General features: G+C 45.2%; 1 protein-coding gene across 1 annotated transcript; it reads left to right on the top strand.

Moving 5' to 3' along the window:
• Window positions 1-738: 738 nt before the first annotated feature.
• Window positions 739-1540, top strand: NUPR2 (nuclear protein 2, transcriptional regulator). The gene has a single exon (XM_053555206.1). The coding sequence runs from the start codon at window positions 755-757 to the stop codon at window positions 1040-1042; it is 288 nt and encodes a 95-aa protein (XP_053411181.1). The 5' UTR covers window positions 739-754; the 3' UTR covers window positions 1043-1540.
• Window positions 1541-13423: the final 11883 nt, after the last annotated feature.

Raw genomic sequence — 13423 nt, forward strand, 5'->3', positions numbered from 1 at the left:
CGTGCCTGGCATCAGGTAGCCTGCCTTTTTCACCTCCACTGCGCTCCTTCCTTAGCGAGATTGGAATGGACTCGTTGAAAGGAAAAAGAGCAAATGTAAAATATGCATGGCTCTACCAGCCGGATATACTTTTAGCACTTGATGAATTTCCCTTCCATCTTTTATATAGGCATATTTCCTTTTAATAATACATGACTGGGGTAACACAGGTATTTCTTCATAAGGTACATCTGCACTTTTATCATCATTCGTGAATGAGTACTTTCCTAATGGTAGTGGCTGAAAGAAGTCCTTCGGAGGTATGCACAGACTTACGCTGTCTTGAAACAGTCCCTCTTTGTGGACACTTGGATAGTTTTCTTTTCTTTTCTTTTTTTTTTCAAGTTTCTGTCTGGGCCTGGGTTTGAACCCGCCACCTCCAGCATATGGGGCCGGTGCCCTACTCCTTTGAGCCACACGCGCCGCCGGATAGTTTTATATTTTTGACAGAAAAGTAATGCTAGGTCCTTTTATCCACCGCCTCTATCCGGCTCCCAGCGCCCAGGCCTTAGATATTCGGTCTCTGGTGCAGTGACTGGACCGCACAAGCACCGCCTACGGCACCGCTCACTCTGTGGCCGCCTACGGCACCGCTCACTCTGTGGCGTCATAGAGGCCCGCCTCTATATCTAGCGGAGCCAATCGGAGCGTGGAGCGGGGCCGCTCGGCCCTCCCAGAGCGCGCCCGCGGGCGGGCGGTCTGGCTGCTCTGTGCGATGGATCCGGGTTCCTGCCGGGTCCTTCAGTGCGCCCGGCCTCGGGCCCAGCCGCCCGTGAACTTCGAGGATGAACTTCACGACTGCCTCGACTACTACTATCTACGCGACTTCCCAGCTTGCGGGGCCGGCCGCAGCAAGGGCCGGACGCGGCGCGAACAGGAACTGCGCACTAACCGGCCGGTACCGGGCGGCCACGAGCGCAAGATAGCTCAGAAGCTCTTCTACGGCCAGCGCAAGCGTCGCCAGCGCCAGCTGCAGCCCCGAGCGCGCACTCGCCTCTGCTGAGCGCCGGTGCGTGCGGGCCGCCACCGGCCAGCGCCCCAACCAACTGTACAACTCCACCTGGGCAGAGTTGGCGGTTCTGAGGCTGCCCCGCATTACCACCCCCTATACCCATATGTACCTCCTAACTGCGGTTGGAATAGTGTAAAACTTTTTGGAACTTTGCAGTAGAAGGGGCTAGAAACGAAGAAAACACCTTTTATAAAAAAAAAAAAAAATTCAAGGGAGAGAATTACTTCCAGTGCTCATGATCGGACTAAAGAGAATAATTTGTGTTTTGTCTGATTTTCTACAGAATACCCGAAGGACCTGATAAAAATATTTTCTCTGACTGCAACTATAACTGTGGTCCTAAGGGGAAGAGAGCCATGTTGGTCAAGAGAACTTTTCGACATTGCTTAAGGTTACTGCTTTGGTAGCTTTTCCTTACTAATTGATTGTTGATTAATGTCCAAGTGGGTGTGTCTTTGTAGGATTTTTAATTAAAAGAGAGCAGCAAGAATGGCATTTAACTCTTCTGGTTTATTTTCAGTTACTCTGGTAACTCGTTTCCAGTTCACAGATATATATATATATATTTTTTGGTAGAGACAGAGTCTCACTTTACCGCCCTCGGTAGAGTGCCTTGATGTCACAGGACTCACAGCAACCTCTAGTTCTTGGGCTTCCGCGATTCTCCTTCCTCAGCCTCCCGAGCAGCTGGGACTACAGGCGCCCGCCACAACGCCCGGCTATTTTTTGGTTGCAGTTCAGCCGGGGCTGGGTTTGAACCCCCCACCCTCGGTATATGGGGCCGGCGCCCTACTCACTGAGCCACAGGCGCCAGCTCACAGATACTTCTTAAGTATAAGAGGTTGCAGGGCGTCTACTTGGGAGGCTGAGGCAAAATAAATCACCAAAACCCAGGAGTTGGAGGTTGCTGTGAGCTGTGTGATGCCACAGCACTCTACCAAGGGTGATAAAGTATCTCTACAAAAAAACAAAAAAGAAGAAGAAGAAGAGGTCGCAAAGATAAATGAGAGAAGGCCAAAGATAGGAATTTGGACAAGATTTCTACCTAAATGTCATAGACTATACAGAAGGCTTAATATTTGCTTATTATAATAACGTGTATTGTACAGTGTGTCAACCTAAAATTAACAAAAGGGTCAGCATCTAGTTAGTATGTATGTATATATAAGAAAAAGTGGGGTGGTGCCTGTGGCTCAAGGAGTTGGGCACCAGCCCCATATACCAGAGGTGGTGGTTCAAACACGGCCCCAGCCAAAAACTGCAAAAAAAAAAAAAAAAAAGAGAGAGAGAATGTGTGTGTGTGTGTGTGTGTGTGTATGAGTTTATTCACAGGAAGTTTTTTTTTTTAGACAGAGTCTCAAGCTGTCGCTCTGGGTAGAGTGCTGTGGTATCACAGCTCACAGCAACCTCCAACTCTTGGGTTTAAGAGATTCTCTTGCCTCAGCCTCCCGAGTAGCTGGGACTACAGGTGCCCGCCGCAATGCCCAACTATTTTTCTTTTTTGGTTGTAGTTCTCATCATTGTTTGGCAGGCCTGGGCTGGATTCGAACCCTCCAGCTCCCGTGTATGTGGCTAACGCCATAGCCGCTTGAGCTACAGGCTCAGAGCCTCACAGGAAAAATTTAAGGAAAACTGCCTACAAAGTACAGATTCCAAATACGAGCGTCCAAAGTGTATAAGTTTAAGATTGTTGCATAAAGTTAAGGGAAGCATAACAATTTTAACATCTTTCTGTGTAAGGTTTAGTGCATAGTTTCAATAACCTGATTAGTCGAGATAGTTTTTTTTTTGAGACAGAGTCTCAAGCTGTCAAGAGGGCAGTGACATCACAGCTCACAGCAACCTCAAACTCTTGGGCTTAAGTGATTCTCTTGCCTCAGCCTCCCAAGTAGCTGGTACTACAGGCACCTGACACAACGCCCAGCTTTGTTTTGTTTTATTTTTTTTTGTAGAGACAGAGTCTCACTGTACCACCCTCGGGTAGAGTACCGTGGTGTCACACGGCTCACAGCAACCTCTAACTCTTGGGCTTACGCAATTCTCTTGCCTCAGCCTCCCGAGCAGCTGGGACTACAGGCGCCGGCCAGAACGCCCGGCTATTTTTTTGTTGCAGTTTGGCCGGGGCTGGGTTTGAACCGGCCACCCTCAGTATATGGGGCCGGCGCCCTACCCACTGAGCCACAGGCACCGCCCCTGTTTTTTTTTTTTTTTTTTTTTTTTTTGGTTGCAGTTGTCATTGTTGCTTAGCAGGCCCGGGCCGGGTTTGAATCTGCCACCTTAGGTATCTGTAGCCGGCGCCACGGATAGTCATCTTTTTATATATATATATATATATATATATATGTATATTTAACACTGCACATTGAAGATGTAACTGTCACGGGGTCTTTTGCGCCATCTGGTGTGAGTTAGGTAGAGGACAATAAAGGAGGCGGTTTATAACAAAGATCAGAGATTGGAAGGGGAGGATAAGAAACAAATTAGAGGGCGGCACTTGTGGCTCCGTGGTTAGGGCGCCACCCCGTATACCGAGGGTGGCGGGTTCAACCCAGGCCCGGCTGAAGTGCAACAAAAAAATAGCCCGGCGTTGTGGCGGGCGCCTGTAGTCCCAGCTACTTGGGAGGCTGAGGCAAAAGAATCGCCAAGCCCAGGAGTTGGAGATTGCTGTGAGCCTTGTGACCCCACGTCAGGGGGCAATAAAGTGAGACTCTGTCACTGCACTCTACAAAGTGAGACTCTGTCTCACTTTACAAAAAAATAAAAAAATTAAAAATTAGAAACATGACTCGGTTTCCAAGGCTAATCTCTCCTTAGCATAATAAATTAAGAGTGTTCTGAAATTTTCTTTTATATTTGCTAGGTTCTCTGTACTACGGATCCCACAATACTCCTTTGAGATAGATGCTGCTGCTATCTGCATTTTAGAGAAGGCACAGAAGTTCAACTAACTTTCCAGAGGTCACACAGCTAATTAGAGGTAGACCAGGTGGTCTGACCCCATAATTGTGCTCTTTTTTTTTGAGACAGTCTCACTATGTCACTCTCAATAGAGTGCCATGGTGTCACAGTTCACAGCAACCTCAAACTCTTGGGCCTAAGCAATTCTCTTGCCTCAGCCTCCCAAGTAGCTGGGACTACAGATGTCCGCCACAACACCCAGCTATTTTTGTTGCAGTTGTTGTTGTTTAGCAGGCCTGGGCAGGGTTCAAATCCGCCACCTTTGTTGTATGTGGCTGGCACCGTGACCACTGTGCTACAGGCGCTGAGCCAGTAATTGTGCTCTTGACCCCTACGTTATTTAGCACAGCAGTAAATATTTCAAATTTAATTTTATCCATTATTTTCCTGTAGATTAAGGCAAACAATGCTATATATATATATATTTTTTTTTTTTTTTTGAGACAGAGTCTCACTTTATCACCTTTGGTAGAGTGCCGTGGTGTCACAACTGACAGCAACCTCCAACTCCTGGGTTTAGGCGATTCTCTTGCCTCAGCCTCCCAAGTAGCTGGGACTACAGGCACATGCCACAGTGCCCAGCTATTTTTTTGTTGCAGATTGGCTGGAGCTGGGTTTGAACCCACCACCCTCGGTATATGGGGCCGGCGCCCTACTCACTGAGCCACAGGCACCGCCCATGATGCTATATTTTAAGGATATTTTTGAAAATTGAAACTTTTACTTTCCTTCAAACTAATTGATAAAGAAATGATGCCTGGGCGGTGCCTGTGGCTCAAGGAGTAGGGCACCGGTCCCATATGCTGGAGGTGGCAGGTTCAAACCCAGCCCCGGCCAAAAACCAAAAAAAAAAAAAAAAAAAAAAGAAATGATGCCTTTCTTTTCAAGTATATTTTTTTAATTTTTAATTTTTCCCAAGAGTTGAGAGAAGTGTGCTTTAAGGCTCCCAAACCAGCAGATCCTTAAAAAACCATTCACTCTTTCCAACTTCAGTTTTTCTGTTAAACAAAAACAAGAGTTGAGTTACAGTTTTAAAATTATGCAGAAATAGCAGGCTAGCTTTCCTCTTTTCAGTCTGCTTTCATTCAGGCCTTCTGTGCCTAGTGGTGAGCCCTTGGTTAGGAGAGAAGGGTGGTATACTGGAAGGAGCAGCCTGAATTTGAGTCCTGGCTTTGACAATCTCTCTGGCATCTAGCAAACTTCAAGTTCCACCAACCCTCAGTTTTCTCATTTGTAAAATGGGATTAGTATTGGATTATCTTGCCAAATTGTAAGGTTTATATATAAAATATATAAAGCATCTAGCCTGGTAAAGGGCCTGGAACTTAATAGGAGCTAAACGAATGGTCGTTATTTTTAAATTTCTGCAACACCATTCCTCCCCAACTTCCTCTCTAGTCATGAAGTCTTAAATTATTTCACTCATTACATTAATTCTTCTTATAAAATGTCCCCAATATCCAGGCAGTGTGGTGTGGTAGTAGTCCTGGATTTGGAGTCAAATACCTGTATAGACAGGCCAAAGTGGCTCACACCTATAATCCTAACATTTGGGAGGCCCAGGCAGAAAAATCCCTAGAGGCCAGGAGTGTAAGACCATTCTGAGCAAGAATGAGATCCTGTCTCTACAAAAAGTAGAAAAATTAGCTGGGCCTGGTGACATGTTCCTGTAGTGTCAGCTACTTGAGAGGCTCAAGCAGGAGGATCACTGAAGCCCAGCTCCAGCTGAGGTTGCAGTGAGCCATGATGATGCCACTGTACTCTAGCCTGAGCGACAGAGAAAGATCCTGTCTTAAAGGTTGCCAGCCCCATAATGCCAGAGGTGGCAGATTCAAACCCAGCCCTGGCCAAAAAAAAAAAAAAAAAGAAAGAAAGAAAGAAAAAGAAGAAAACACCTGTGTAGACTTGGGCAAGTTACTTAATCCCTTAAATAAGCATCTGTTTCTTTACCTATAAAATAGAGGTAATATTAGTGCCTATTTCAAGTGCCTCCTTGAGGCCTATTTACTCCTTTAAGGAGTAAATGAAATAATGCACATAAAGTTTTTAGTGCCTGATACATAGTAGGCACTAAAATAATTAATAGTAAAAGAAAATTAGTAATAATGTTCTCATTGCCACTGTTTTTAGCATTTAGGATTTTATTCTTTATCCCTGGTCTCCTCTGCCAGGTCTCAGACACCATATCCAAATTAATGTTCTTGAAGACCATTGATTCCACGGAGAGTAGTTCTATGCAAACCTCCCCTTAAAAGCCAAGGAAGCTGAGAGGTGGTGTCCTGGGTGGCTAAAACAGGATGGATCTCCTCATTGTTACCCTTAGACCCAGGCTTTATATAACATAAGGATGAGATGTGTAGGACAATTGAAGTCAACCCATCTGGGAAAAACACAAGGCTGCTGTTTTCTTTTTGTTTTGTTTTGAGACAGGGTCTTAACTCTGTTGGCCCAGGCTAGAGTACTTTGGTATCATAGTTCACAGCAACCTCAAACTCCCAGGCTCAAGCTCATGCAGAACTCTTCTGCATCCTCCCCAGTTGCTGGGACTACAGGCATGGGCCACCATGCCAGGCTAGTTTTTCTATTTTTAGTAGAGATGCAGGTCTTACTCTTGTTCTGGTTGGTCTCGTCAGGAGCTCAAGCCTGCCTTGGCCTCCAAGAGTACTAAGATTACAGGTGTGAGCTTCCATGCCAGCCAGCAAGGCTGTTTTGATGTGTGCTCAACAGTAGATAAAATATATATATATTTTGAGACAGAGTCTCACTTTGTCACCTTCAATAGAGTGCTATGGTGTCATAGCTCACAGCAACTTGAAACTCTTGGGCTCAAGTGATTGTCTTGCTTCAGCCTCCCAAGTAGCTGGGACTACAGGTGTCTGCCAGGCTATTTTTAGATGGGGGTGTGTGTCTCACTCATGCTCAGGCTGGGCTCGAACCCGTGACCTCAGGCAATCCACCCACCTCGGCCTCCCAGAATACTAAGATTACAGACATGAGCCACCACGCCCCTCCCAATAAAGTAAAATCCTTAAGAGGCATTCCCAGGTCTGGAGTTAATCAGAAGTCAACTTGGCAAGATTAGCATCTAAAAATGGAGTTACTTTAGTCTTCACACCATTTTAATCATATTAAAAACCTCAATGGCAGCTCGGCGCCACATACACCTGAGCTGGAGGGTTCAAATCCAGCCTGGCCCGCCAAACAACACTGACAGCTACAACCAAAAAAAAAAAAAAATAGCCAGGCACTGTGGCGGGTGCCTGTAATCCCAGCTGCTTTGGAGGCAGAGGCAGGAGAATCGCTTGAGCCCAGGAATTGGAGGTTGCTGTGAGCTGTGATGCCATAGCACTCTACCCAGAGTGACAGCTTGAGGCTCTGTCTCAAAAAAAAAAATAAATAAATACCTCAATGGCTGGCTTGGCACCTATAGCTCCAGTGGCTAGGGTACCAGCCACATACACCGGAGCTGGCAGGTTGGAATCCAGCCCAGGCCTGCTAAACAACATGACAACTACAACTGAAAAAGAAATAACCTGGGCAGCACCTGTGGCTCAAAGGGGTAGGGCGCCAGCCCCATATGCCGGAGGTGGCGGGTTCAAACCCTGCCCTAGCCAAAAAATGCAATCTCTTAAGCCCAAGAGTTGGAGGTTGCTGTGAGCTATGATTTCACAGCACTCTACCCAGGGCAACAGCTTAATAATCTGTCTTAAAAAAAAAACCTTTCTAATCTTGTAGGATAAAAAGCCTAGATTCCGGGGCAGCATCTGTGGTTCAGTGGGTAGGGCACTGGCCCCATATACAGAGGGTGGCGGGTTCAAACCTGGCCCTGGCCAAATTGCAACAAAAAAATAGCCGGGTGTTGTGGTAGGTCCCTGTAGTCCCAGCTACTCAGGAGGCTGAGGCAAGAGAATCGCCTAAGCCCAGGAGTTAGAGGTTGCTGTGAGCTGTGTGATACCATGGCAGTCTACTGAGGGTGATAAAGTAAGTCACTACAAAAAAAAAAAAGCCTAGATTCTTTTTATTTTCCTGGAAATCATCTATTGGATTTTTTTTTTTTTTTTTTGTAGAGACAGAGTCTCACTTTATGGCCCTGGGTAGAGTGCCGTGGCCTCACACAGCTCACAGCAACCTCCAACTCCTGGGCTTAGGCGATTCCCTTGCCTCAGCCTCCCGAGCAGCTAGGACTACAGGCGCCCGCCACAACGCCCGGCTACTTTTTTGGTTGCAGTTCAGCTGGGGTCGGGTTTGAACCCGCCACCCTCGGTATATGGGGCCGGCGCCTTACCGACTGAGCCACAGGCGCCGCCCATATTGGATTTTCTTAAATTTGTTTTCCATGGGTTACAAAACACACCCTGGTTGTTCTTTTTTTTTTATTATTATTATTTTAGGTTAATTTGGGCAGTGCCTATGGCTCAGTGAGTAGGGCTCTGGCCCCATATGCCGAGGGTGGCAGGTTCAAACCCAACCCCAGCCAAGCTGCAACAAAAAAATAGCCAGGTGTTGTGGAGGGCGCCTGTAGTCCCAGCTACTCAGGAGGCTGAGACAAAAGAATCGCCTAAACCCAGGAGCTGGAGGTTGCTGTGAGCTGTGATGCCATAGCACCCTACCAAGGGCGACAAAGTGAGACTCTGTCTTTAAAAAAAAATTTTTTTTTCAGGTTAATTTGAGGTTATAAATAATTACCTGACAATGTTTACATTTATTACATGTAGTGCCTGTTGTAGTTGTGTCCTGCCTCCAGGAGGTATGCCATATACCCCCACATTGTTCCCATTAAATGGGAAAACACCAATCCCCCTCCTTCCTGTCCACTCCCTACTTCCTCCATTCCCCTCCCCCCACACACCCTGGTTCCTGACACAGATCTTTTGGCCTCTTAACCAGTTCTGACTCTCTACTTGAAACTGTGCTGTCCTATTTCCTATGTCCTTTCCCCTTTTGTTAATCCTTCATAAACTAATCCCACCTATATTTAAGTGCTCCCTTCTCCCTGAAGCTTTCATCTACATTGAATATTCCCTTGAAATCCTGTAAAACTTCATATAAACACCACTTAACCACTTGTTCATATAGTACATGGGTCATTACAGAAGTTTTGAGATACACAAAAATCAAGAAACATAAAATCTACTTAGAAACAAATGAAGCCCTCCCAGCAATACTGATAAGCCAAGCAAGTTGAAACTTGCATGGGTGAATCAGAAAGGATACTGTCAACTGTGTTTATTAGAAATGAAATAGGGTGGTGCCTGTGGCTCAAAGGAGTAGGGCACCAGCCCCATATGCTGGAGGTGGCAGGTTCAAACCCCAGCCCTGGTCAAAAACTGCAAAAAAAAAAAGAAATGAAATAATGAGGCATAACATAATGTATCTCAAAACTTTCATAGTGACCCACATATTAAGTACTTTTAGACTGATAATTATATTCATTCCTTTTTTTTTTTTTGGTCTGATACGTGCAAGGCACTATATTTATATGTCTTAGTTATCCAAAGAAAAAACTAGAGTGTGAGGACCATAATGACCTATACGTTTCAGTTCCTACACAACTCCTGCTGTATAGTACCCCCCAGACAAACATAAGCCATTTTAAAACAGCAAGATGTTCTGCTTACTAGATTTTACTCATTTCTTTATTCTTTTAGATACAGCATTTCCTTCTGTTGACCAGGCTGGAATGCAATGATGTGGTTATAGCTTATTTAACCTTAAGCTTCCAGGATGAAGTTATCCTCCCACCTCAGCTTAGTTACTTGCTAAGGTTACAGGCACATGCCAACCTCCCCAGAAAATTTTTTTTTAATTTTTGCAGAGATGGGGTCTCACTATGTTGCTCAGGCTGGTTTTGGAAGTCCCGGCCTCAAGTGATCCTCCTTCCTTGGCCTTCCAAAGTGCTGGCAGTACAAGTGTTGCTCAGGCTGGTTTTGGAAGTCTTATTTTAAATAATAAAATTTTATTTATAAATTTATTATTTTAAATAAAAATTTTAAATAAAATTTAAATTATAAATATGGTGACTGTAGAAATGTGTATTATCTATTGCTATGTAACAAATTACTTCAAATCCAGTGGCCTAAAGCAGTTATTGTAGGGGAGGGAGCAAGGGAGACTTCTTTTGCTCTCCAAAGGTTGCTGAAAAATCAACTCACAAAAGGCTGATAAACTGAAGAAAAGGCATCCACATATATTTAACATGTTTGGGGGTGGTTTACAAAGAGTGATTACCCCCCACCCAAACAGGTCCAGAAGCTTGTATTACCATTTTAGCAACACAGATTATGGAAGTGAGAAGAGGGGCAATAAAAGATTACTAGAGAGAAGAATTGATCTGGGAGCAGCTCCTGTGGCTCAAAGGAGTAGGGTGCCGGCCCCATATGCCAGAGGTGGCGGGTTCAAACCCAGCCCCGGCCAAAAACTGCAAAAAAAAAAAGAATTGATCTAGGAACAGTTTTTTTTTTTTTTTTGTAGAGACTAGAGTCTCACTTTATTGCCCTTAGTAGAGTGCCAGGGTGTCACACAGCTCACAGCAACCTCCAATTCCTGGGCTCAGGCGATTCCCTTGCCTCAGCCTCCCAAGTAGCTGGGACTACAGGCGCCCGCCACAACACCCGGCTATTTTTTTGTTGCAGTTTGGCAGGAGCCGGGTTTGAACCCGTCACCCTCGGCATTTGGGGCCAGCGCCCTACTCACTGAGCCACAGGTGCCACCCTGGGAACAGTTCCTTTTGACAGTGAAAGGGTCTGTTCTGATGTGGTTACATTGGTCTTATCCAGAGGGGAAGGAAAAGCAATTGCCCTTGTTGGTGGGTCTGGATCTCTGCCAGATAAAGAACTTCAACTTCGGGCGGCGCCTGTGGCTCAGTCGGTAAGGCGCCAGCCCCATATACCGAGGGTGGCGGGTGGCCCCATATACCGAGGGTGGCGGGTTCAAACCTGGCCCCGGCCAAACTGCAACCAAAAAATAGCTGGGCGTTGTGGCGGGCGCCTGTAGTCCCAGCTACTCGGGAGGCTGAGGCAAGAGAATCGCTTAAGCCCAGAAGTTGGAGGTTGCTGTGAGCTGTGTGAGGCCACAACCCTCTACCGAGGGCCATAAAGTGAGACTCTGTCTCTACGAAAAAAAAAAAAAAAGAACTTCAACTTCTTCTCAAGGAAAGACCTTGAGGCTTCTTCAGTTCAGCTTCAACATGTTATATATACATATATATGTATATATATATATATTTTTTTTTTTTTTTGAGACAGAGCCTCAAGCTGTCACCCTGGGTAGAGTGCTGTGGCATCACAGCTCACAGCAACCTCCAACTTCTGGGCTCAAGCGATTCTCTTGCCTCAGCCTTCCGAGTAGCTGGGATTACAGGCGCCCGCCACAACACCTGGCTATTTTTTGGTTGCAGCCGTCATTGTTGTTTGACGGGCCAGGGCTGGATTTGAACCCACCAGCTCCGGTGTATGTGGCTGGTGCCTTAGTCACTTAAGCGCAGAGCCTCAACATGTTATATTTTGATATAATTTTGATTATCTTTTGGGGTGTCAGTTTCTGAGTCCTGACAACTCAAAATAAGTGATTGGGACAAAGATCTCAATCAATGAAGGTTTTATTAAGCCAAAATTTGAGGACATGCCCAGGAAAAATATAAACCACAAGTCACATATCTGTGACTATTTTTTCTGAAGCAGGATTTACGAATTCAATTTTTAAAGAACATAAAGAAAAAAAGAGAAGGGGGTTTCCAGTGATACAAAAGGTTACAATCTTTTGAGATCCAAGAAATTTACATTTTACATAAGGTAAGGCTAACAAAGGTAGTGAAGGAAGAATCAATTATGTAGATGTCCCAGGATAGGTGGAAGAATGATTGATCTTGTCTCTGTTCTACACCTGGGAAGGTAAACTTTTGCATTATTAGTGTGCAACTGAATAGACTTTGTTTTGCATCTAGACTTATTCTGCAGATCTAAATTTACAATTCGAATGTCGTTGCTTATGAGAGACCAGCAAAGAATTTCCTTAGGAATGATCTGTGAGGTCAGTCCTTTGTAGACACCTAAGGTCTTTTACCTTCCCCAGGGGGATCTGGCTGTCAGAGCTATGTATTTGGAAGAGGGTATTCCATGACTCGGCCTCCAGGTTTGATCTTCCATTTTGCATAAGGGGTGTGTGTGTGTCTTGTTACAGCCCAAGCATTATTATCTCAATTTCTGTGGGTCAGGAATTCAGGAGTGACATAGCTGAGTTGTTCTAGCTCAGGATGACTCATGAGTCAAGCTGTTGGCTGAGATTACAGTCATGTAAAGGCCATTTCCAAGGTGGTTCAGTCATGTAGTTCTTGATAGGAGGCCTCTGTTTCCTGGCACATCAGCCTCTCTATAGGTTATGTAGGTGTCACAGAGTGACAGCTGGCTTTCCCCAGAGTGAATGATCTGAAAGAGTAAGCAAGGAGGAAGCCACAGTACCTTTTATGATCTAGTTTGCAAAGTTGCAAACCATCACTTTTGTTTCTTCCTGCCAGAAGTGAGTCACTAAGTCCAGCCCACACTCAAGGGGAGAGAAATTAGGCTTCACCTTTTCAGGAGCATATCAAAGAATTTGTGGACATTTATTTATTTATTTATTTTTTGAGACAGAATCTCACTTTTTCACCCTTGGTAGAGTGCCATGGTGTCATAGCTCACAGCTGCCTCAAACTCTTGGGAGTTAAGAAATCTCTTGCTTCAGTTTTTCATTTTTAGTAGAGATGAGGGTCTCAATCTTGCTCAGGCTGGTCTCAAACTCCTGAGTTCAAGCAATCCACCCACCTTGGCCTCCCAGAGTGCTAGGATTACAGGTGTAATTCACCATGTTCAGGCCTGTGGACATCTTTTTTTCTTTTTTTGACAGAGTCTCACTATGTCACCCTCAGTAGAGTACCATGGCCTTAGAGCTCACAGCAACCTGCCTCAGCCTCACAAGTAGCTGGGAACACAGATGCCCACCATAATGCCCAGCTATTTTTTGTTGCGGTTGTCATTGTTGTTTAGCTGGCCCAGGCTGGGTTTGAACCCGCCAACTTTGGTGTATGTGGCTGGCACCGTAACCACTGTGCTACGGGCATCAAGGCTGTGGGCATCTTTTTAACAACCACAGTATTAGCTGGGCTCAGTGGTCTCACCTGCAGTCCAGATTATTTATGAGACAGGATCACTTGAGCCCAGGAGTTCCAGAGCAGCTCAGGTGACATAGGGAGATCCTATCTCTAAAGGAAATTTAAAAATAAACTACCCTGGTTTGTTTAATCATTGTACGTTCATTGTAGAAAAACTGCAAAATATGGACAAGCCCTAAAAAAGGACGAAAGCAAGAAATCATTTATAATTCTTCTATGCAATGTATAAAATCACTACTTGAGTATATACGTTATTCCAGTCTTCAAGA

This window comes from Nycticebus coucang, chromosome 12 (assembly GCF_027406575.1).
Source record: "Nycticebus coucang isolate mNycCou1 chromosome 12, mNycCou1.pri, whole genome shotgun sequence".
Lineage (NCBI taxonomy): Eukaryota > Metazoa > Chordata > Mammalia > Primates > Lorisidae > Nycticebus > Nycticebus coucang.